Below are 26,035 nucleotides of genomic sequence, written 5' to 3'. Positions count from 1 at the left end.
CCAGGGAGAAGGAAGCAGGGACATGTCTTAGCAGATCCTCTGCCTGTCCTACACCAGGGAGAAGGAAGCAGGGACATGTCTTACCAGATCCTCTGCCTGTCCTAGACCGGGGAGAAGGCAGCAGGGACATGTCTCACCAGATACTCTGCCTGTCCTAGACCAGGGAGAAGGCAGCAGGGACATGTCTTACCAGATCCTCTGCCTGTCCTACACCAGGGAGAAGGAAGCAGGGACATGTCTTACCAGATCCTCTGCCTGTCCTAGACCGGGGAGAAGGCAGCAGGGACATGTCTCACCAGATCCTCTGCCTGTCCTACACCAGGGAGAAGGAAGCAGGGACATGTCTCACCAGATACTCTGCCTGTCCTAGACCAGGGAGAAGGAAGCAGGGACATGTCTCACCAGATCCTCTGCCTGTCCTACACCAGGGAGAAGGAAGCAGGGACATGTCTCACCAGATACTCTGCCTGTCCTAGACCAGGGAGAAGGAAGCAGGGACATGTCTCACCAGATCCTCTGCCTGTCCTAGACCAGGGAGAAGGCAGCAGGGACATGTCTTACCCGGGATTGCTGATGCTTGCGGTAGAAGTCGGTCATGTTGAAGTCATCCAGGTCAACCAGCAGGTTTTGTTTACACATCTCACAGGTCTTTACAGTACCCAAATCTGCTCCTGGAATCAAGAGTAATAGAATCCTATGTCAGAGAGTATAGTTCAGAGGTTCTCTCCACACATACACACACACACACACACACACACACACACACACACACACACACTTTTTTATTCCTGCATTTTATGTATATGAGTGTTCAGTCTTCATGCACACCAGAAGAGGGAATCAGATCCCGTTACAGATGGTTGTGAGCCACCATGCGGCTTCTGGGAATTGAACACAGGACCTCTGGAAGAGCAGTCAAGTATTCCTAACCACTGGGCCCCTCTCCACCCAGCCCCTCCATCCCTCCTTTTTGTCTGTGCTGGAACTTTGGATGGGAGGTCTTTTGAGACTGAGCTTGTGTGTGCTATGAATCCCAAGCTTGGGTGATTTTCTGAGTCAATCATCTTCTGGAGAAAATGACCTTGAATCTGAGCTCTGAACATCTTTTTCCCTTTGTGGTCATTTATTATTGGAGCTTCAGGCAGGTGAACTCTCCATGGCCTTTAAATAATAGGTCTTGTTTCTATCTAAATATGTAAACATAATGGTTCATAAAATTGGAATTGCTACTGGGAAGCGAAGTCTCTCTGGCACAGGCCTTTGCAGGAAGAGTGACCGTTGGACCTGTATTCTCCCCCATCCCTGCAGACCCAACAGCTGTGCAATACATCAATTAGTACCAAATCCACAGGAGATGCTATCCTCAGCCAGCAGCTTCGGTACCAGCCTTACCTTTGCTCCCACCCGAGGAAAGGGACGGAGTTGGGAGAGAGGGCCCAGGTGTGGATTCCAGGCAAGCAGGATCCGGGTCAGGCCCATTTGGAAAAAGGACTAGAAGATTCCCTGTGCTGCTGCTGCACCAGACCACAACCAGCTCTGCTTATGTCCGGTTTGCTCTGCTTCCCCAAGGCAAAAACAGAAGCTGCAGAACCATGGCTGTTCTGTGGAAATAAGAATGCTGCACACACGCCCAACCACCACCACCACTATAGCTGCAGCATTTATAAATGTTTCTTACTAGGAAACATACCGGTTCCTGCATCTATTTAGTGATCAGAACCCTGGGTCCAGCCATCTACTGTGGATATGAAGAAAGAGGATCACAGAGACTGTTAGGGGTGGGGTAAACAACAGTCCACTTCCCCGTGCTGCGTTTGCTTTGCCTGCATCTTTTCTTCTTTCTCTCTCTCTCTCTCTCTCTCTCTCTCTCGCTCCCCCCCCCCCCCACCAGCAATGCTATTGGTGACTGGGCATCCTATGTATCTTCTATTCTAATCCTGCTTAACATATTCAAGCTCCAAAATAGCATCGTGTTTAGCTTTTTTCTTTTTTTTTCTTTTTTTTGCCTCTGCTAAATGTTTAATTGGCTTGGATTTCTAGTAAGAGAGAGCCTTTGCACGGCTGTTATAGAATTTGATCCTCTAAACGACACAGTCCCATGGTTATCAGATTAGCTGTGCCTGCTTGCAAGAGTCTATCACAGTAGACAGGGCCTGTGGTCTGTTGACAGGAGGTAGTGGGGAGAGTCACTGAGCTTTCAGGCTCTCCTCCCAACCGTCTGGATGCAGTTCTGCCCTGACCACAGGTGGCTTGAGGGTCTAGAGAGGTCTAAGAATATACAGTGTGGGGGAGCTGAAGTGAAGAGGGGTTCCAGTGCAGCTGCTTTGGGGTCCCCCGCGATCCTGCCAATAACCCCTCATTCATGCTCTGTGAGTAAGCACAATAAACTCATTGGTTCTCCAGGTTAAACTTTGGTGGAATCATACTTTGGTTTGTCACCTTAGGAAGAGGCAGACACTGTGTCTCCCCAGGGAAGAACAGCCACAGTGACGGCAGCCAGCGTCACTATTAGCCTGCTCTCCCAGGCACCTCCCTCCCTCCCTCCATTGGATTGCGTTCTTGGCTTGTAGATGTGGATTTAAGCATTTGGGGATTGATTTTGTGTTTCTTGTGTGTGTGTGTGGGGGGGGAGGATGCACCCATGGAGAGAGAGTCAGCTGATATGACTCCCCTGATGACATGGTGAGAGCATATGTGTGTGTGTGGGGGAGGATGCACCCATGGAGAGAGAGTCAGCTGATATGACTCCCCTGATGACATGGTGGGGGCATATGGCTACAACCCAGGGGGGCAGGGGAGAGCCCTAGATCTGCCACCTGGGCCAGAGACAGATAAGGATATGGGAGAGGGGAGAAACAGGATCTGGCTGAGGAGTACCAACGCCAGGGAGGGTGGTCTGAAGTACACAGTGGCCATTTTCTACTTGACCACACTGATGGAGCCCCTTTCCGGTACCCTCCCCAGCCGAGATATGCCAGCTCCTCCCTCACTGTGCAAGGCAGGCTCGACTCTCTGCCAAGCACACTGTAGTCAACCTCCATGTGTCTGTATTGAGGTTGTCACTTCCTGGGAGAACGGAGAGGGGGCTTCACGCCCAGCTACGAGATGATCTGACAAAGCTATCATATGCGAGGCTCTTTGACACAGATCTAGAAAACCAGAGTGAACCGCCATTCACCCCTCTGGCAAACAGGCAGCTTTGCTCGAGTGTTTTTTAAGAAAGATTTTATTTTTGAGAATGTGTGTGCACATACACGTGTGAGTACCTACAGAGGCCAGAAGGGGGCATCAGATTCCCCAGAGCTGGAGTTACAGGCGGTTATAAGCTGTCCAAAGTGCGTGTTAGGAACTGAAGTTGGGACTCTCTCTGCAAGAGCAACAAGTGCTCTTAATCACCAAATCATCTCTCCAGCCATCACTGGGTTCTTAAATAACACCCTGCCTCCTGCAGATGAAGTAGATGTGTGTGCGTGCGTGTGTGTGTGTGTGTGTGTGTGTGTGTGTGTGTTTGTGGACAGGGCTACCATACACTTGCTGAGGGTTTACTGGCCACCCATGTTGTTTTCTTTCCTCACAGGAGATGAGTTTATCATCTTGTCTAGGCCTCAAGTGGGAGGAGAATGTGCTTCCAAGAGTCTCTCAGATGTAAACACACACACACACACACACACACACACACATCCATTTACCCTCTAGCACAGCATTTAGAGACAGGAATCCTGGCCTTGGCCGCATTTCCCTGACGTTGAGCCATGGACAAGGCCCCCCAGCCCCGCTCTGGCATCTTGGACTAATTCTCCCCCACAGCGGGCTTGCCTCTCTCCCTTCCCCACCTACCTGACGTTATCTTCACTTTCAGCCACTTTTTCAGGCACTCTTGGTGAACAAACCGCAAGCTTCCTACACAGCCGCAGGGCTCCAGGAGGGGGTTGGTCGGGGAACCCCCGGCGATCTGACAGATGCGACACAAGTCTCCCTCCTCCTCCTCCGAGTCCTCCTCCAGGAGACTGAAGAGAAAACAAGGCCTCGTGACCAGGAGCCCCCACATTTCCCGAGGTGTTCATGGGAGAAGGAGGGAGGACAACTCCCCACGCCGTGCTACAAGCCTGGGCTTTGACCTGTGAGGATTTCTCCAGATGGAGTTATTGATCACTGCCGCACACACTCTTACATTGGGCTCCTATGCCGTCACTAGTAAGTGTGAGCTCCATGGGAGGGACAAGTCAAGAAGTCAGCAGCAAGACGGGGCGTGTAAGTCAGTGGTCACGTGTTTGTCTAGCATGCAGGAGGCCATGGCTTCAGTTCCCAGCAGTACAAAACGGAGGTGGTGGGGGTGAGGGATTAGGCCGGGAGAGCCCCCTCCACCCCTCCCCACCCCCGGCCTTAGCCACCCTGAGGAAGCTGGCTGTGTAAGCTGGAAACTCAGAGAGTCATAGTCAGAGCTCCTGGGTTCAAAACTAGTGCAGAAGCTTCGGAGCTATGTTCAGAAATGTAAGCTAGAACTAAAAATTTAAAAAGCCATGTCATTAATCTCTATGCCAACGTCTCCACCTCCCTAATACTGTGACCCTTTAAGACAGTTCTTCATCTTGTGGTGACCTCTCTAACCACAAAAGTATTCTGTTGCTACTTCATAACTGTAATTTTTGCTACTGTTATGAATCTTAATATAAATATCTGATATGTGACCCCAAAGGGGTTGTGACCCACATGTTGAGATCTGTTGCTCTACGCTGTATAAAATAAGAACATAAAAATACTAGAAGAAAATAATTATGATTACTTGAGTGGTCTTTGCATGGCAGCAAATGTAAGAGCTATAAGGGACGACATTCCAGGGTTTATGTGATGTGTGTCTGTGCACACACATGATTCCAGGGTTTATGTGATGTGTGTCTGTGCACACACATGTTTGGGTGTGCACCCTTGCGTGCACATGTGTGCATGTGGGGGCCAGAGGCTGATGTTGGGTGTGCTTCTCTATTACTTTCTACCTTCTACCCCACCCCGCCCTCAGCCCTGAGACAGGGTCTCATTGTGTAGCTTGTTTGGTGGAGAACTTGCTACATAAACCAGCTGGGTCTCAAACTCACAGAGACTGGCCTGCGTCTGTTTCCTGAGTGCTGGGGTTGGATACATGTGCCACGATGCTGTGCTGTCCCCACCTTAATTTAAAGGCAGGGTCTCTCACTGAACCTGGAGCTCACCAATTGGCTAGACTGGCTGGCCAGCAAGTCCCAAGGATTCTCCTGCCTCAGCTTAGAGTTTTATGAGGATGCTGGGCATCCAACCTCAGATCCTCATAAGACCACAGCAAGCACTGTACCAAATAAAGTGTCTCCCCAGACCTAGAACTTTCTTGAAAAGTGACTTTATATTGCACATTATAAACCTTAGGCCTGCATGTTCCCTTTGATCCGCAGGTGTGTGTTTCTAGATGCTATTAAAGACAAAGCAAGTGGGGCTATGCCCTGAAAGGAAACTCATCAAAAGGCAATAAACATTTAATATAAAACCAGCCATCTTTGGAAAATTGATATAACACTGTAAGATTTAAAACAGCATTAAAAATACAGGGTTTGAAAGGAGAGGAATGGAAATGTTCCTAGTCAAAATTATTTTCTACATAGAAAACCAGAGCAGTGTAGAGACAAAGTACTGTACACAATGAGAGACTCAAACAAAACACAGAGAAAATAAAAATTATAGTCAATTGCATTTCTATACATGAGACACAAAGAGTTAGAACTGAAAATATCATTTCAATAGCAAACAGCAGCAAATGAAGAACTCGAGATGACTCGAAGGGCTTTTGTAAAGAAGATGACAGAAGTGCGTGAAGACCCAGAGGAGAGAGCAGCCATGCGAAGCAAGAGTTAGTGTTTCAAAGCTGTCAGTGCTGCTGAAATAGCACGTAGGTTCAGTGTAATCCCAGTGAAAGAGCCCCAGCAAGCAGACCCTTAAGTGTGTAGTCAAGGACTCTCTGAAGAACATGGGGAGGAAGGCCTTACACTGTCCTTTGTCACAGCCTCCCAATGCTGCAGACATTAGGATGCTGTCACCAGGACAGGGAAAGGCAGACAAGACTAACAGAGCAGAAGGGACCCCGCCACACAGATGGATCTGCTCAGTATCTGTCGAGCACAGGACGCGTGACACAGGCAGCCGTGTAGACCAGCAGGGACAATTTTTGCCAAACTACATCAGAAGGACAACTACTTATTGTGGGGGCATGTGGGGGAACCCCACAAATGACCAGCATTTGGGAGGCAGAGGCAAGCAGTTATGAGTTTGAGGTCAGCCTGATCTACAGAGTGACTTCCAGGTCAGCCGGGGCTGCGTGGTGAGATGCTATCTCAAAATACATAAATAAACAAACAAATCTTCATTTACAAACATTTCCTAAAATGGACATTTTTGAAAAGATAAATATTAAGGTTTGTTATGTACGGAAAAAGAGAGCACAAACACTCATGAATGATAGCTGTTTAATGTAGAGGCCCAAGTCTACAAGCACATGCATTTTAAAATAAACTGTTTTAAACCCAAGGACATTATGTAAGGATGGTTGGAGTCCAGACATCTGATAAGCAAGCATGTCTGAAGCTACATTTCGGGGCTGGTGAAGATGGGTGGGTGTGACGTCTTTCGGTCTTAACCATGGATCGTGGTCTTGTAGCTCGTTTAACTAAGACAAGACACTGGCAACTAGAAAGCTCTTACTTAGCAGGGTAGACATGGAGTTGCCTGTAATCCCAGCATGCAAGAGACAGAGATAGGGACCTTGGGAGGAAAGCTGTGGCTAGTAGACCAGCAGGAACTCTGATTTAGTGAGAGAACCTGCCCAACAAATAAAGAGGGGATGCTGAAGAAGGCACCTGATACCAAGTGCAGGCCTCTACATGGTCATGCACACACAGGCAGGCACACACATGCACACACACACAGATCTGCACACACACAGAGGCATGCATGCACACACATGTCCGCACACAGGCAGGCACACACATGTGCACACACAGGTAGGCACACACAAGCACACACACATGCACACACAGGGTTGCATGCACACACATGTATGCACACACATATGAAACAAAGAAAAGCAAGCTCTTCTTTCTGAAGAGGAGTATATACAGTCTGTTTTATTCTCCCCTTCTTTCTCTATTTTCACTGTGGTGAATTTTTTCTGCTTGCAAATGGACATCAATGGGGTAATTAATGGCCCAGAGAAGCCGTACTAACAGGCACAAGGAGAGCTCATGTTCCAAGAATCAATTTCCAGATCTTTAAGCCAAGATTTGGGCACAGTAAACACCCATCATAAAAGAGATGGCAGGATTCTGACAGTGTTTAATGAAGGCTTTAAGAAATATCCTGTTTCATGGCTGTGAAATATCCCAAACTCACCTCCAGAGAAAGGAAAGATCAAAGAAAAGGGCAATTCAAAAAAGGATCTTGTTTTTCTCTCTCATGCATGAGAGAGAGAGAGAGAGAACTTAAAATGGAGGCTGTAGTTACTCCAGCCCCACCCTTCAGAGAACTGGGGTAACTATGGTAACTGTTTGGGAACGGTCTTTGGGTTTGGAAGGTTTAAATTCTAGAACTGTTGGTTGGATTTGCAGTAAGTCTCAGGAGGGAGACCTGTGAACTTCAAGAGCCCAACGGCTCTGTCTCTGGGGAGTTAGCAACCTTTTCAGAAAAAAAAAAATCCTAGCTAATTGCTAGGGAGAGAGGGGAGAGGGCCCTGTGTTACCTTGTATCCCTGGAAATTTGCCTTTCTAGTTTTCCCCTTATTTTCCTTAAAAAAAAAATTGTTTACTCTACATCTGCGCGTGCATGTACGTGTGTGTGTGTGTGTGTGTGTGTGTGTGTGTGTGTGTGTGTGTATGTGCTTGACAGTGTAAATGTGGAGGTTGGAGGGCAACTTAGGAGAGTCAGTTCTCTCCTTCCACTGTGGGGGGTCTTGGGGATGAATTCAGCTCCTAAGGTCTGTCACTTTACCAAGGATGCCAGCCAGCCAGACCTTGCCTCTTTGTTTGTTTGTTTTGTTTTGTTTTGTTTTGTGTTTTTTTTTCCCTCTTTGTAACAGCTCTGGCTGTCCTGGAACTCACTCACTCTGTAGACCAGGCTGATCTTGAACTCACAGAGATTCGCCTGGCTCTGCCTCTAGAATGCTGGGATTAAAGGTGTGCTCCACCATTGCCTGGGTGCCCTTCATATAGTATTTAAGGTAAAAGATACTTTGGGGATCCATGGATAAAACTGAGTGCAACTGTCATTTCTTCTTTGTGCATACATAACTTTTCAGGGTAATGAAATGGGACAATTTTCTCAAAATGAGCGATCTTGTTAACGAGTCAAGGAAGAACCTGTCTGCGATTCAACTTTCCCACCTTCCTCTAAAGCAAGCAATGGTTGTCTCAGCTTGGGGTGGGGGTGTGGAAGAGGGAGGAAGTGTGTGGCTATCACATGTGCTTACCTTTCTTGTAGTTTCCGGAGTTTCTCAGGGTCTGTCTTTATATCTGTGGCCCCCTTTTCATCCATGACAGCAGAGACTCTAAAGGTGGCCTCATGATCGTTTTGATTCGGAAAATCAGACACTGCAAAGAAGGTAAACGGTATGTTTTCTTGCAGGGACCCAGGCATGTAGAAGTGGCCTTGTAAATGTCTTCTTGCAGAAGAACTGGGAGAATTCCCCAAGGTCACACCGCTTTGAGGGTTTGGTAGATCTCCTGCCAATAGTGGAGGCTCCTGAGCTTGGCTGGTTGAAGCCGTCTCCTCTGCTCCCCCGATGTCATCACTATGGTTTTCAGCAGTGGCCAGCGAATTCCTATTTCTGATTGGTGAGAGTGGCCGGCGTACGTTGAACCTTAGGTTTTCCTCCATATCTGAACTGGGGACTAGAAGAGACGACATGGACAAGTTTGCTGGGATATCATCTATGAGAGCAGAATGCAGCAGTGACCCATGAGTGTTGTAAGACGTACTCAAGGACGATCTGGGAGCTGTGGGTCTCCCAGAGAGTAAGCAGTCGAACGAATTCCTAGAACCACTTAAGTAATTTTGCCAGTCTCTCCCATAATGGTGAACTGTAGGCCTATCTTCCATAGGACAGTCGCTGGCTCCATCTTCGGCGCTGTCTCGGATGACGTCAATAGATTTGGCATCCCCTGAAGGAGTAGTCATGGCGTCTTCTTGGTCTCCACTGGGATTCTCTTCCTCCAACTCCCCATGTAGCCTGCTAGCTTGAAGCATCCTTTGCTCAGCAGAAGGTGGCTTTGCTGCTGGCTCCATGGTTCTGCTTTTTCCTGGAGATCCAGGACTGGCTTCGCCCCATCTCGCAAAATTTCCTCTGAGATTTTCAGCGTTTTCCTCAACATTTCTATTTTGAGTGGCTGATGTCCCAAGAAATCGGCTTCTCTTATGGCTGGGCGGAGACCGCATCCTAACAAGCAGAAGCTCCTCCTCCATGTGGGTTTCTTCTTCCGTGTCATAGTCTTCTTGTTCATTGTTTAATGATAAAGCTGAGTAAAAATCTTCATCTTGGAACCTGAATGGCACCCTTCTTGGTCCCACCACCATGGTGGGTAGGAGTGGAGGTCCCAAGGGCTCATTCGGCACTTGGGAACCGTTAATCGGCTGGAAGGTCTGTGAGAGGGCAGCGTGGGGCTCGTTCTGAGGTCGCACACTTGGATCTCCTTTTCTCTGTCTCTCGAGGGACTTCCCAGCTGTTCTCACGAGCTCTGAGGACGAGGCTAAGTTTCTGCTCTCTCGAGCTGGTCTCTTTAGCTTGGTCTCATTTGCACACATAAGGTTGTCTTGTTGGATGACTGGATCTGTGTTGAGAAGAGACAAATTCTATTAAAGGTATATAGAAATATGTAGACTATGCCAAGCATGATCGTCTACCAAAGGCAACCGCAACAGGAAAAGCCCTGGAAAAATCTATGCAGAGCCCGGGCAGGAGGTACAGAAGCCTGGGAGGAAAACCTTGTGGTAGGTTTCTCTTTACTGCCTCTGGGTTTTCCTTTCTGAGGCTCACACCTGCAGTACTTATACCTGTGAGTTCACGTGTGTGTGGATTCACACCTGCGGCACTCACGCCTGTGAGTTCACGTGTGTGTGTGGATTCACACCTGCGGCACTCACGCCTGTGAGTTCACGTGTGTGCGTGGATTCACACCTGCGGCACTCACGCCTGTGAGTTCACGTGTGTGTGGGTTCACACCTGTGAGTTCACATGTGTGTGGGTTCTCACCTGCAGCACTCACACCTGTGAGTTCACGTGTGTGTGGGTTCACACCTGTGAGTTCACGTGTGTGGGGGTTTACATCTGTGGCATGTGGAATGTGGTTCAGGAGAAGGGGTAACCTTGAAGCCACAGATTGTGCAGGAGCATCAGGAAGACTGGTCCAGCTCCAGCCAGCTCGGCCCAGGGGAGCTGACCTTCTCCGTATTTAGCAAAAAGGAAAACCAGCTGTGTGGGAGTGACTTACATAAATCCCACTGGTCCTTCCTCATCCAAATCAACCCCACAAATAATATTTATGACACCCCCATTTCACAGCTTTTCACACACTCTGGGAGACAGGGAAGAAGGCTCTCAAAGCTAGTGCCCGGGTATGTGATGATTGTGATCAAGTTCACTATTTAGTGTAAATAAAAGTTATAAATCTCCCAACAATTAGTATCTCTTCTTTGCCATTGGCCTCTAGAACATCTGACTGCCACAGAATCCCTGCCTTTGGAGTCCAGGGTGCGAGGAGATGGAGAGAGAAGGGATTGGTGAAGGAAGGGTCCAGCGAATCCGTTTTTATGGGTGAGATACTGACTCACACTTAGCTCTGGCTGTGGAACACTTGACTCACGAGCATGAGACCCGAGCTGGATCACAAGAACTCAAGTAGAATTGCCAGGGGCAGTGGCACTCACCTGTAATCCCAGCACTGGGGGTGGGATGGATTTAGGGGGAGAGAGACAAGAGGATCCCTGGGGCTCACTGGTTAACCCCACTAGCTTAACTGGTGAGCTCCAGGCCTTTGAGAAACCCTGTGTCTCAAGGGAGTTGGGTCATGTTCCCAACAATGGCACCCGATGTTGTCCTCTGGCCTACACACACACACACACACACACACACACACACACACCCCACACAGACCCTCCTCCACATACCCCTCCATACAGGCAAACACACACCCATTAGTCGCTTTGTTTAATACTTGTTATTATTTAATAAGCGCTTCTTACCAAGTGTGCTGACTGATCAAACCATGCAGCCAATCTGCTCAGGAGATAGATACTGCAAGCACACCATGTTCCAACAGAGGGTACCGAGGTTAGGGGGAGGTCACATGACTTGCCAAAGTGACGTGATATAGGTAGTGAGCATTTGAACCAAGGCCTGCTAAGACTGCATTCTTTACCACTATCCCGGGCAATGCCCTAAAAACCTTCCCCAGGCTTTGCAATTTCCACACACACACACACACACACACACACACACACACACAAACCGAGGATCAATGGTTCTATTGGGATGCACGCATGTGGTTAAGGGTTTTCCACCCCATGTGGGTAAAAAATTGAAAGTGCTTTTGAGATTCCACTTCTTCTTATGCCGCGCTGGCACAGCTAACCCCCTCTGTGTCCCTCTCTGCTCCTCGGCAGATCTGATGAAGCTCTACTGTCCTTATCGCTCAGTTCGCCTGTTGAATGGCCAGGATGCCACGGGGGCCCCAAAGGTTCTTGATAACAGCTCTGCTGGGGGAAATGCAAATCCGTTGAGCAGCCGGCTTGGTTGAGGCAAAGTCAATACTGCTTTAATTGAGGTGCCTCGCAGGGAGCCAGCTCGCCTCTCTAATGTCCTGATACTCTGTAAGCTTCTCTTATTGTTAGCTGCGTGGGACACTCAGCGACACAGTGCGAATCTTTACTCATCAGCCCTTCCAGAAATCAGTTAAACTGTCCTACTGGGCCCCTCGTGGGGTTTATAAACCCCAGCAAGAGATGTGTCAACAATCCAAGGACGCTCTAAGCATTTGGCTGTGTCTGAACACAAGTAGAGCTCGGATACCCAATCTGCTAGGCACTGGGCTGATCCATGTTTTGGGAACTAATGCCGTCTACGGTACAGCCAACTGAATTCTGGTGCAAGCATACGTGCTTGTGTGTGCGCGTGAGTGTGTGTGTGTGTGTGTGTGTGTGTGTGTGTGTGTGTAGGCCAGAGGACAGCTTTAGGTGCTGTCCATGTTTTTGTGGGGTTTTTTTTTGAGACAGAGTCTCTCACTTGCCCTGGAGTTCACCAGGTAGGTTAGGTGGTCAGTGAGCTCCAGTGGATCAGCCCTGGGGTTAACAGTATATGCCACCACATCTTCCCCGCCCCCCATGTGTTCTTGGGATTGAACTCAGGTCACATAGTTGCAAACGCTTTCCAACTGACACCCCCACATCCTGTGGGATCCAATTGATCATTTCACATTTTGAATTTGAGAAGGACCTCCAAAATTAGCAAACAGTGCAGAGCCCGAGCCTCCTCTCTCTGAACATGCCCATGGAGTGAAGAGCCGACTCAGCCCAGTCTTGTGATGGGGGAAACTCACAGCAACCCTGAGATCATTTCACGGATGCTGCTGAGCTGTCATGGTGTGACATGGGTCCCTGGGGCAGAAGTCTCAACTATGCGCTGTGTTGAAGGTCCTGAGGCTGCCTCAGACACTCCTCGTCACAATCTCCTTCATCTTTGAAATTCAACCAGAGCTGCACATAAGTGTGCGCATGTGTGTGTGTGTGCGCGCGCGTGTGTGTGTGTGCGTGTGTGTGTGTGTGCGCGTGTGTGTGCCTGTGTGTTTTCCTTAAAGGTGTCAGACTGTGCCATTCTATAGTTATGTTATTTTAACCCTTTTGTGTGTGTGTGTGAGTGAGTGTGTGTGTGTGTTCGTGTGTCTGCGTGTGTATATATCAAAGAGGGAGCAGACTTCAGTAGCTGTGGGCCGAGAATACTCAGTTGGTATGCCAGGGATGTGCTATTCATAGCCCTGGCCTCAGCCTCCTAGCTGCTGGATGCTTCTCAGAGGTCCTGCCTTGGCTCCAGCTGAGAACTGAGTGCCTGCTGCCTCCAGGAGGTCCAGGTTCATTGAAGTGAGACTGGAGGGAGTGTTGGGCCTCGGACTCTGCCTTTGGTCTTAAACTTCCCTGTGGGCGGCATCAGTGCTGCCCTGAATTCTAATGATATGCCTTTTACTTTTTCCTTTCCCCTTTGGGTTATAAATGTGGTCCTTGCCTATTGGAGAAAACTCAGGAACCATAGAAAATGAAGTGATCCAAGGCTCCCATAACCAGAAGCCCAGCTGGACATCACTCAGGCGCTGGACTTTGGGGATGGGCTGCAGATTCAAAAGCCCCAGGTTACCTTCCCCCTGCAGTCGCACTGTGGCTCAGGGTTTGGACATGGAGTAAAGTACTTGAGATGGAAACACGTGTGTTGTGGTTTACCACAGGCCTCAAAGCTCATTTTGTATTTCTCTTCTCATCAACACCAGCTTCCTGAAGACGTGAACTTGTAACCCTCATCTGGGGGCATTGTAGAAAAAGCAAAGGTGGCTCACTGTTGTGCATCAAGTGTGTGTCCTGCTCTCTTTCCTTAAATATCTTGTTGTTGCTAGTTTTCAAGAATACTATCATATAATTACAGGGAAAGGGCACACTGCATGAATATGTCATAATGCCTTCAACTTTTCTTCTCCTGCTGTGTGTATACACATATGCTGGATGTGTGTGTGTATATGTTACATGTGGACATGTATGTAGTGTGGTAGTTTGAATGTATTTGACCCCCATACTCTCGTATGCAGTGGCACTCTTAGGAGGTGTGGTTTTGTTGGCGTGGGTGTGATCTTGTTGGAGGATCTTGTTGGTGTTACTGTGGGGTGGACTTTGAGGCTTCATGTACTCAGGATACCACCCAGTGTGTTAGATGACTTCCTGTTGCCTACAGGATGTAGCACTCTCTGCTCCAGCACCACCTCTGCCTGCATGCTGCCATGCTCCCTGCCATGACGATAATTGTCTGAACCTCTGAAACTGTAAGCGAGCCCCCTCAATTAAGTGCGTCTATAAGAATTGCCATGGTCATGGTATCTCTTCACAGCAATAAAAAACCCTAAGACACACAGATATATGGACATATATGGATATATATGTAAACCTGAGGCAATATATGCACATCTCTATCTATATCTTTGTGTGTATGTGTGTGCGCACATGTTCTGAGGGTGTATGTATGTGGAACCGAGAGGTTGATGTTCGGGATCTTCCTCAGGTGGCTCTCAGCCTTATTTATAAAAACAGGGTCTCTGATGGTTAAATGAGAATGGCCTCCGTAGGCTCGCATATCTGAATGTTTGGTTCCCAGTTGGCGGACTGTTTAGGAAGGACTAGGAGGTGTGGCTTTGTTGGAGAGGTGTGTCACTCCAGGCCCACTCTCTCTTTTCCTGCCCCGTGCTGCTGGATAAGATGCAGCTCTCAGCCCCTGCTCCAGCACTATGCCTACCTGCCTGCTGCCACGCTCCCCACCATGACAGTCATGGACTCACCCTCCAAAACTGTAAGCAAGGCCCTGAGTAAATGCTTTCTTTATCCACGGAGCCATCTCTCCAGTCCCCGAATGCTTTCTTTTATAAGTTTCGATGCTCATGGTGGCTCATCACAGCAAAAGAACAGTAAGTAACCGGGATCTCATTGATTAAGCTAGACTAGGGACCTGGTTTCTGCCATCCCCCCTTCTACTCCCCCCACCCGCAGCACTGAGATCACAGATTGATGCTTCTACACCTAGATTTACATACACACACACACATACACACACACGCGCGCGTGCACACATGCACACATACACATTTTCTTTTCTTGTTTTGAGACTTTGTACCACAGATCATATCTCACTGTGGTGAACAGCCTTGCTCACTAATCTTGGACAACATGTTATTATTATTATTATTACTATAGATTGATGACATGAGGATAGAATTGCCAGGTTGGAAGGTATGAACCTTCCAGAGGCTCTTGACACTTGTTGCCAAGTTCCTTTGCCAACAGTTTACTCCACACTGCCCTGCAGGTAGGACAGGAAAGCATCTCTGTCATAGCAGGGTCACAAGCCATCTGGGTCACCAGCATCTGTGCCCAGGAAGGCTTAGTATTGCTTCCCTGCCAGTATCAACTCTTATTCTAGGGCCCTAGCCAGTCTGGTGGGCTGCATTTAACCCACAGGTGAACTTATTTATCGAGGTTGCACTTACATGTAGTTTATAGTGGACCATGTGAAACTGTCCGCTATGCCCCTCCCCATTTTCATTATGTGTTCACATGGGGATTTTTTAAAAACTTGATTTCTCAGAGATTCTGTGTAGTATCTGATCACACCTGTCCCAAACCCCGCCCCAAGGTGGCTCAACTCACTGGCTTCATACTCCAGTTTATGTAAGAATGTGAGAAAGGGAACTAGGGGGACACCATAACTGAGGATTGATAAGAAACCTCGCTATAACAGAAAGCTGGAACAAATCCCCTGTGGACCCCACATTAAGGAAGACTCACCCTGGGTGTGGGCGGAGGTTTGTATAAACTCTATGCTTCATGCACAGACAACCACATGTTTCAAATCTATCTTAAAGTTCGCTGACATTGACAATGGCCATGGGGAGAAGGCAGGTAGAGCTAGCGGTCACTGTCTGTCCTCTAGATGGGCCTCCTGTGTGCGCGACACTTGTCTGTTCATTTCACATAGTCATTCTAACAGTGCGGTCAAGTAGGCTTCGTCACCCTGATTTTAAGATGAGAGAGCGGGAGTTTGGAGGGGCTACGTGTGCACCCAGGACCCCAGTGTTAGGAGGACGGGGGCGGGGGGGGACTTAGAGTTTTAGACTGTCCATCTGCTCTAGGGCATATGCCCTTCCCTCCTGAAGGCCCTCTCACTGGGCCCCTGGGGACGTGTCACCTTCCAGGCTCATCTGTACTCTGGTTGCTCCTAGTACCAAGTCATCCAAGCATCCCTAGGTTCTTCTATAAGTGTTCATCACCATGTTTAAATGCATCTCATGTAAATAGGAAGGCTGCTGTATTTGGTCAATAACAAGGTGGAATGCTCATGATTTTTCTCATGGAAGGGGGACACCGCTGCCGGAGTGGGTGGCAGGGTCAGCTGACTGCGTGGTATGGGCCTTTGATGCCAGCTCAGGCCTAAAATCCAGAGAGGAAGGCTCCACTTAGCTACTGCTTTGAAATGAAGCCGACTTTCATTTTAAAGCTATTTCTTTCACATTAAAAGATCTGGCTGCGGTGGTTGCCCTGGATCACAAATGGAAAGCTCCTCGAGGAAGGTGATCAGCCTGCCACCCACGGACATCAGTCTTCGCCTCCCGATGGATGCGTGGGCAGGACAGCCAGGTGGGACCTCCCCAGAACTGCGGACTGGGTATGCGCCTCCCCCCAGCCCTGAGTCCACTCAGAACCATGCTGTCTTTCTCATGGCGTAATGGGAGAAAAAAATAAATAAAAGATGGACTCCTCCCACTCCTTTTCCCACCGGCCTCTCTCGGAGAAAATAATTAGATGCTATTTTATTAGACAGTTTACTTTTTGAACCTTTCAAGGATTTCATTTAAAGGCAACTCTCTAGCAGAGATGGCTGGAAGTCACGGACATCCACAGGGTTCTAGCACGGACCGAGATGGCAGCCACAGGCCTTACCTGCTCCCAGGAGTGCCGGCGCCTTTGCTGACAGGTGCGGCTTCTGTCTGCTCCTCTCCCCAGATGTTCTCGGGCTGTGCATTTCCGGGCTGACCGTCAGTCTCCCCAGGTTTGGCCTCCTCTTCCTGGATAAAATCTTTGGTGCTTGTCCTGCTGAAAGGTGCAAAAGCTGTTCAATAACTAGGTCTATGTTTTTAATAGGAAAACACTTTCTGTATAAAAATAATCATCGAGGAAGATAGAAGGTGGTGTGTATGTGGGGGTGGGGAGTTAAAAGCGGAGAGCCAAGAGGCCAGAGAAGACAGGGGCTTGAACTCTAGCTTGACCCCTTTCTAGCCTTGAAGGTTGGGCACATCTCTCCAAGCCTCAGTTGTCCTACCCACAAGATGGAAACAGTATGGCTACTTCGCAAGGCTTCATAAGCACCTCGATTCCTAGGGGTGAGGGTGGGGTGGGAGTGGAGTGGAGGTGGGGCAAGGGCTCTTTCACCGTTAAAAACTTATGTATGAGTATGTGTTTTTGTGGCACCCATGGAGGCCAGAAGAAGGTGCCAGATGCCCCGGAACGGATGGTTGTGAGTCACTTGATGTGGCTGCTGAGAACCGAACTTGTGTCCTCTGGGAGATGATCAAGTGCTCCTAAAGCTGAGCCATCTCTCTGGCCCTGCTTGCCTTTTGCTGTAGGTCCTCCCTCCCTATCCACAGGTGATGCTGCTGCTAAGTAGGCTCTCAGGGTACACAACGTGATGCTCCCCCAGTACTCATAGTGTATGAATCAGAACATATTTTGTACCTGTGTACCTCTATCCACGGGTTGTATATTAGCATCAAACACGGCCTGTAAGAAGGTCCCAAGGACCTGGAGACGTCTTTTTCCTTGCACATGGCCACCTACGTCCATGGAAGACACTAATCACCGTGCACCAGTTTCCAGCGAGCCCTGTCTCATAATTCTCGTTAGGAACCAGGCTTCTAATTGGCATGGATAGTGCTGAGTTTCTTCGCATGTATCCGGCATCAGTGCCCGTGGATGTGGGCAGAGTTTCTTATTTTTCGAGCATCTCTACAAGTTACTGGGCTCGCATGACAGTTAAATCACATCGACGCTATACCCCCAGGAGATCTGTTCAGGCTCATTCCCCTTTGGAAGATTCAGACATTCCACGCAGTCAGCACAGGGCTGAGGCTGGGACAAACCCCTCTAGTGTGTGAGAACCCAGGCTTTCTTGGCACGTGAAGAAAACTGGCTTTACGTTCCTGAGTATAGTCTGTGGTTATGTGAATAGTTTCCACCCAGACTCAGGAAGACATGAAGTTCTCTCTGGCATCCTGTGAAACTCGGTTTAATCCAGGGAGCAAGCTAACTTACTTCTTACTGGCCCCAGGAGAAGGTGGCAGTGGGACCTGGGTTTTAGGACAGAGGGCCGTGCCCCTTGGGGAACTCACTGGAAGAAGAGCTGATGGTGGCACAGGTCAGCTTAGGGCAAATTGAGGCTGTGGCTGGAGCCAGAAGGGGAGTAGAAGCTCTCTAGAAATGAGAATGTGTCCCTTGAAGAGCGTGGGGTGTGTTAAGACATGATTTCCCTAAGCGGGGCAGGGGAGGATGGCGGGAGGGAGAATCTGTGCCTGTGGTGAAGTTTCTCTGCACCCAGAGTTGCACTGATTGAAGCCAGAGGACTCTGTCACCAGAGGCCTCATCTCTCTTCTCAGCCTTCAGGGACCACCTCCCAGCTCATACAGGCAGGAACTGTATATATTTTTTTTTAAAAAAAATTTATTTAAGACTGTATTTATTATTGTGTGTGCGTGCCTGTGTGTGTGTGAGAGAGGGGGGGTATGTGTGCAGTGGGCATGTGGAAGTCAGAGGGCAACTTCACGCAATCAGCCCTCTCCTTCTCCTTCCACCTTTTCGTGGGTTTTGGGTATTGAACTCACACTGTCAGGTTCCAACGCGAGCGTTTTACCCACTGAGCCATTTCTCCAGACCGAGGAAGAGACAGAAATGAAAGAAGGGGAAGGCCTGAGGCTCACGCCAAGTCCAGTAAGTTAGGACTTGGTCCAATGCTCTTAGAGAGATTTCACTCTGATCGTCAGCAGGAGAGTCAGCCCTCTGCCATAAGCCGGGAGGTTGAATGTCACAGCCCTGACACCCACTCTGCCTCCATCCACATCGATACAGGGAGAGAGCGTCCTCCCACAGGGCCTTTGCTCCCCAGGCAGCACCAACCCGACAATCCCAGGTCTGGTTTTATGTCCACAGGCGCTTCCACTCCAGAGCCCTTAAATAAGTCATCTCTAATATTTAAATATTGCAGACTTCCTTAATTTTCTCTTCTCTTTCAGTAGACTGCAAATTCCTTAAGGAAGCCAGTCTCTGAGCCAGCCTGCATGCTGTTCACTGCTGTCCAGGACTAATGATAATTGCCTAGAAAGGATTGGCAGGGCTTAAGATGACTCAGCCCAAAACTATGGGGAACTTCAAATTTAGAATTAATTTTAAAATTGAAGCACTCATGTGATCTAAAAGTCATTCTTAGTGTTTGGAAATCTGCTTTCTTTATTCAAGGCGCCAGGTTGCGCACATGGTTTCTCAAGCTATTACTATTTTTCCTCGAATTCTCAGTAAACTAAAGTAATGAAGCTGAGTATCTGGGGCCGGAGAGATGGTTCAGTGGTGAAGGGTACCGACTGCTCCTGCAGAGGACCCAGGTCTGGCTTCCAGCACCTTCTCCACCCTGGCTTCCTGCACGGAACCTCACAACCATGTCTAACTCCAGTTCCAGGGATTGACACCCTCTTCCAAACCCTTGTGGGTACATGCACACACATCATGTCAGGAAACTCTGACACACGTGCACATGCACATGCATGTACACACACATGTATACAGACTGAACATCTAGAGATTGTTTTTACCAGGCCTATTGGTGGAAAACCCACCACTGTTTGTAGAGTCAGAACCAACCCACCCCCTTTGGCAATTTGACCCTCAGGTTCTGCAGCTGTAAAATGGGATTTGTCTTCTTTTGTTAGGTCACCGTAACAATTAGCAATACTATTCATACATGGGCTGATCAGGTATCTGGTGCCTATTGGCTATTAAAACTGGCAGGTGCTTCATTCACAGAGCACATAGTACCACTAATAGTAGAAAACTGGGAGTCATTTCCCCAAGAACACTGAAACTCTTGGCTACTGAGATTTCGCATGTGAATAATTTATTTAGCAACTCGTGTTCCTTGTTCTTGCTCCTCTTGTTGGTTCTTTCCCACAAGCCTTCTTTTAAAAAAATAAAAATCCAAAAGGCAAACAGAAACTCCTTTTATTATAATTTGTTCAACAAATACCTCTGCGTCTCGGCTATAGGATAATTTGAGGGTTCACAGGGATGAGTAAGTCATTCCAGTCACGAGCTTCGTGGCTATGATTATGGCTGCACCCTAGACCTCTGACTTGCAGTGCCCTTGAGATTCAGAAGAAAGCAAATTCATGGGAGATGTTTTCTCTGCCACATGTACAGTCACAAAGGAGGTGACCTCAACGACACGGTTTATAGACATAGATGTAAGAGTTCCAGGTGCCATGTAGACCAGGTTCTTAAACCTTTCATCTGTTTGAACAGTCTTCTGGGGTCTCCCTATGATGGGACCTTAGCGTGGCAGAGTCATATATTAATCATGAGGGAAATCTAAGCCCTAGCTCTCCTGGGAGACAGGCTGTTCACCTGGTGGCAAAGAGGAGAGTTAGTTTTCCAGGTAACCGCGAATCCAGTCTGCAGTGGATCTAGGGAAGTACACAGTTTGTTCTGGGCACACGGCCCATGTCTCCTTCCAGTACCAAACAGCTGTTTTGATAAAAGGCATCTGCCTCTGTTCTTTTGATACAGCCATGGAACTGTCACTGGTAACAGTTCAGAATTAGATCAGGAAAGGTTAAAAAAAAAAGTGGAAGTCTCATAGTTATACAGGACACTGACATCTGGGAACCGAGTCCACCCAGCTGTCAATATCGGGTCCAAGCACATTATAATTGCCCCTTTTCTCATGTCACCTGCTATATATACAGACACAGTGCTTGACAGGCACACAGAACATGCAAACAGAGGAAAATATATCCCTGAGCCGCTCTCTCCCCACTACTACCTTGACTGCCATCCCTGGTGCCCGAGAGGGGCCAGGATTCGGCCACGAGCTGCCTCTCGGGAAGCTTCTTCTTCCCTTTGGGCCATGGGCAGAATTACAGCTTTGCAGCCAGAGCCAGCGTTGCCTGGGTTTAATAGGCAGCTTTCTATACAGCATAAATACTAGGTTGTGTCTATGTGCCTGTTTGAGTGTGCTACAAGTGTATGTTGTCTCACATACCCAGAGGAGATCTTAATTAAAGCCTAATTATGAACCATAAATACGTTTTATTTTGGAAGTCAGGAGGTAGGAGTTTTCGATTTTAGGAAATGCAGGCAGGAGAGGGAACTGCAAATACCAACTGCGCCCTCTAATCCGTCCCTCCTCGCCCACGGTCCTGGCTGGATCTCTCTGTCTCAGAGTGTGTGCTTTCAGAGCCACGGGCCTGGTGTCCCTTGTCACCGGCCACGGCTATGGTCAGACCCAGAAGAACCTGCTGGGTTTGTGATCGTCATGTCCCAAGTAGTGTACGACACAAGAGTTCAGAAATCAGAGGCATCTCCAGAGATGACGGGATTTTATTGATCATTCGTTCCTTTATGGCTAGGAGCCGCTCGTCTCCAAGGGGGGTGCCAGTCCTGTCTCCTCTTCCTGCTCCCTGACACCTCCTGGTGTTGCTCTGGCCCTGCTCCTGTCCTCCTGCTTTCTGCTGTCCCCCCTTCTCCCTGACTCTTCTGTGCCGTGTGCCTTGCCAGGGGTGACTTACCACATGAGGTAAATTTTACTGGGCCTTCTGGGGCCGGGTAGGCACAGCACAGGGGTCTCAGCTGGAGTCGGTTGGGAGACCGGGAAATAGCAGAGGGATGCTGGAGACCCAGGCAAGGGGCTTGGCAAGGCTGATGGCGGGCTGGTGAAGGTGGGGAAGACAACAAGCGGGAGGGCAGGGGAAGGGCCCTGAGCCCCTTGGGAGACGGGTGGAACTAGCGGCAGGAGGAGGCAGCAGCAGCTGGCATTGGGCGGCAGGACGGGGGAGAAAGCAAAGACGGAGCAGTAAGGGGAATATTCAACACAGAACAGGGGGTGCTCGCTGCTGTCACCTGCACAAAAGAAAAAGAGCAATCAGGAAGCAGCCTTCACGGGAAGAGGACATTTAAAAAAGTCTGTGAATGAATAAAAACTCCCCCAAAAAAGGTTCTCTTGGGGATGGGAGTGTTGTGTCTGCGTGCCGTAGGTGTGAGTGGACTTGGCTCCTGCCCAGGAGGCATCTTGCTCAGGTCTGAGTCAACAGCAGTGAGCTACTCAAACTGTCTTCCAGGCAATAGCTTCATGCAGCCCTGGCAGATGCAGGCAAGTGCTTCCCAGGCCAGCGCCTCAGAACGTCCTGAGGTAGCTGTGTGGAAGCTTCGGCCGTGTTCTTATCGCCCACAGCCAGCCTAACGAGCTGTTCTGGCAGCAACAGATGGTGGTCTGCAGGGTCTCCCTTCCAGCAAGTTCTCTCCCTCCGGTTTTCCAGCTGCCCCCCTGGTAGGAGGTTGCAGATATGCCCTAACCTGGCCTTTCTACTGTGGAGGGTAAGCTGGGGAAAGGAGAAAGAAACAGAGAGATCCTGGTGGGCTCAAGGGGACAGAGAGGAACCCAGAGCATGGAGTGAAGGCAGGTGGGCCAGAGAGGCGTTCAAGGGAAATTAATGACTCGTTGATTAACCTTTCACTCTGACTGCCAACCTCCCCGGAGGCAGAGTGTGACGCCCTCGCGCCTGCCACCAGCCAGCTAGGTCACCTTGAATCCGTGGCTTAGAGTCTCTGAACCTGTTTCCCCATCTATAGTCTGAGGCAGATGGTTTCTGAGATCTGTAGCCTTGCTCCTCCCTAGAGCAGGACTTAGAAATACAGTCACAGCTCACCCAAATCCATGGGATCAGAAGCTGTAAGTTTTAGCATTTGCAAAGTAAGCCTGGGGGAGGATGCCTAAACCTCGGCCCTGAGACACCTCTGTGCACACTGCTCAGAACAATACTGAACCCCACCCCCAGATTCCAGTGCTCTAGGGTTTGGATTGGAGCCCCTAGAGGTTAAGAGTTTAGGGTTTAGAATGGTGTTCCTGGGAGGCAGAACCTTGTGGGAGGTCCTTAGGTCATTGGAAATATGTTCTCAAAGAGAGATGATAGGACCTTGGCCCCTCCTCTTTTGCTTCCTGACCATGAGGCAGCCCTTTGTCCCAACAGCTACTCCTGCTGTGATGTGTGACTTCACTGAAGGCCCCAAAGCAGGTCATATAATCTTGGGCTGGAACCTCTAAAACTATCAGCCAAATGGATTTTGCAAACTTAAAAAAAAAATCTATTTAGTGTGAGTCTGTGTGTGTGTGGGGGGGGAGAGAATGTGTGTATGTGTGTGTGTGTGTGTGTGTAGGAGAGACAGAGAGAGAGAAAGAGAGAGAGAGAGAGAGAGAGAGAGAGAGAGTAGGTCAGAGGACAACTTGGAGGAATCAGTTCTCTCCTTCCACCATGTGGGTCCTTGGGATTGAACTCAGGTCACCAGGCTTGGTGACAAGTGCTCTTACCCCCACTGAACCATCTCATCAGCCCCACAAGTAAATATTTTAGAAGTCAGCTGCCTCAGGTATTCCATCACAATGACGGGAAGCTAAGAGTTGGGACCTTGGAGAAGCATCTCCACAGTGACCGGAGAGCTCGACAGTGTTGTGAAATGCCGCAGCTAAAAATCAGTTCCGATTCTAAACTGAATGGTGAAAACTGCGACCATCTGAAACATCACCTACGGGGGGTGGGGTCTCAATCCAGTAGATGCTCAAGAGTGTCCTGCTAGACAGGACCACGTACACATTGCCTATCCAAAGGTCTGGTGGAGCGGTCTGTAATTCTCTCGGTTTTCTCTATGCGTGGTTATCTTCTGGTCTTCCTTTAGCTGTCCTCTGTCTCTGCTGTTCTTGCAAATTTCATTACCACTTGCTCCCTGAAGGTCCTTGGGGTCCTTCTGGCAGTGGACAGCGCTCTCATTACACGCGGACATCCAGAGGCTTCCTGGCCTTTTCACCTAGCTGTCCAACGTTTCCCTAGCACCCAGGGACTTAACCCTCCTCTCTTTGCCAAAGTAGGCGATACTGCAACTTCACCTTACGGATGAGAATGCCAAGTTCAGGGAGGTTGTCAGCTTAACATTTGTAAGGCTCCAAAGCAGAGCTGGCATTTTGAGCCATGACGTCATATAATCACCAATAATAGGCTGAAAATTATGATGCTCTCTATAAAGCCAGGAGGATTCATTTATATTGTTTTTGTTTTTTCTGGCTGGGATAGACAGCTTGGAAAGTCATCAGGCGTCAGCTGGACTTGCTGAGAAACCCATTAACCGTGGCCTTTCTGAGAAAATCTTCAAGCGCATTTACTTGCAAGGCAAATGATGAAGATTTAGGATTTGCCCTGAGACTCGTCTTCCACACTGCTCTTTGAATAAACATTTCCTAATCCAAAGGCAACCACAGCTATATCGGACTTTTATCTTTTAAAACCTGAATTCACTGCTTTCGCTGAGTTTTACAAGAACAGGCCTTCGAGATAAGCCGTGATAAGGCCACCGGGGTCTTGCTCCTCCTACCAATCTGAGCCTGGTAATGACTACACATCACACTTAATAATAAGTGCGGAGGAATTCCGAACACTTGGCTTTGTTGTAAAGGGCAGGATTTTGGAAGCAGGCTCCCAGGACTGCATCCAGATCCACTTTCCTGGAACATAACTGGAGGAGGCTCTGCTTGAGCGCCAGGTGAAAGCGGCAGGAGAGGAGGCTGCGTAAGGCCTGGCTCTGGGGTAGAGAGCCGCAGGACTCCAGGCGCCATGACCCTCATCACAGTGACCTCTGGATGCCTTTCTGTGTCCTGGGAAGGAGACACAACTCCTTTCCCAGCCAGGCTGGGAGCAAACAGGTCTTAAAAACCCCAGTGTCCGTCCGTGTGGAGCCTGCACCCTGTGCTTCCTGCTGGGGTCTGCTGACTGCTCCGGGTCCTATGGAATTCCAAACCGCTATGCAACCCTGCCAGGCTTATTTCCCATCCTACGCCAGAGTTCACCTTGAAGATCTGTTGAATCCATTGCATGTCAGACCCGGCTGTGTCTTGACATGCTGCCTAAACTTTCCATGTCTTCTGAGAGATAGTCGCTATCTCTGGCTGGGGAAGCCATGTCTGATTAGCTGGCTTTTCTTATTGGTGTTCAGGTGTACATGAGAGATTAACGTTTTTCTTTCAGACTTATCTATTTTTATGTGTATGCGTGTTTTGCCTGCATGTACATATGTGCACCATGTGCATGCCTGCTGCCTAGAGAGGCCAGAAGACGGCATTGGAGCTCTGGGACTGGAGAGTTATGGATGGTTGTGAACCACAGTGAACCCAGGTCCTCTGCAAGAGTAACATGTGCTTTAACCACCGAGCCCCCTCTCCAGGTCCCTGAGAGTGTCTGAGCATACACCTCTAATTTTTGTGAAGAAAATAAGTGTGGACAGGGAGGAGAGGGCAAGCCATAGGCACAGAAATTCAAGTCTTCGAGCCCGTTCTCTCTACCATAGACTCGCCTGAGCTAATCCCGCAATCTACTGCATGGGTCTGCACTGCTCGACAGCTGAGCACATGCGAATTGCTGAGTCTACATTTTTATCCAGCAGACAGATCCTGTTGTTATCTCTGGTCCCTCCCCCTCCATTTCACAGGTGACAAAACCGAGGAACAGAGAAATTCCTTGCCAAAAGACACACAGCGAGTAAGAAATGGGGCCCAGGTGAGAATCCAAGCCTTGGGTCTCCAAAGCACTGTCCCCTAAGCTGCAGTTGCCACCATCCCGAGAGGGCTGAAGAGGAATACTGGGGTCAGCTTGTCTACAAACAGCTGTGTGGAGCACCGAGCTCAACCCTGCGACCTCCCCCGGACAGACAGACTGTGCAGAGCAGTAGGAGCGTCTTCCCGGCGAGGAATTGATTTCTACAGAGTTGGCCTAGGTTCTCGATGGCCGTGCCCGGGTTTCCAGGTGACACCAGCGAGACTCTGGTACAGGCTGTCTGCACACAGAGTTAGGGCAGAGCAAGTCCCGCTCTCAAGCACATTTTTCACCTGGGAAAGGCTGGTGTAACATGACATCAAGGAAGGCTAACC

The 26,035-nt window shown here is 49.1% G+C and overlaps 1 protein-coding gene across 2 annotated transcripts in view; it reads right to left on the bottom strand.

Annotated features, from left to right (window-relative positions):
• Positions 1 to 26,035, bottom strand: part of Marchf10 (membrane associated ring-CH-type finger 10) — a 96,235-nt gene that overhangs the window by 20,144 nt on the left and 50,056 nt on the right. The window contains exons 6-9 of one of the 2 annotated variants that reach the window (XM_041636052.1): positions 16,750 to 16,902; positions 8,483 to 9,839; positions 3,838 to 4,007; positions 562 to 671 (exon numbers count right to left, since the gene is read on the bottom strand). In XM_041636052.1, the coding sequence (XP_041491986.1) occupies positions 562 to 671; positions 3,838 to 4,007; positions 8,483 to 9,839; positions 16,750 to 16,902 (1,790 nt within the window). Of the gene's footprint in view, positions 1 to 561; positions 672 to 3,837; positions 4,008 to 8,482; positions 9,840 to 16,749; positions 16,903 to 21,590; positions 21,967 to 26,035 lie in introns of those variants that run through there. The other variant, XM_041636053.1, reaches the window with a different exon arrangement.

The sequence above is a fragment of the Microtus oregoni genome, unplaced genomic scaffold (assembly GCF_018167655.1).
Source record: "Microtus oregoni isolate MIOR12 unplaced genomic scaffold, Mior012 000048F_ref0000485, whole genome shotgun sequence".
NCBI lineage: Eukaryota > Metazoa > Chordata > Mammalia > Rodentia > Cricetidae > Microtus > Microtus oregoni.
Note: the sequence above shows the minus strand (reverse complement) of the source record. Positions and strands in the feature narration are given on the sequence as shown.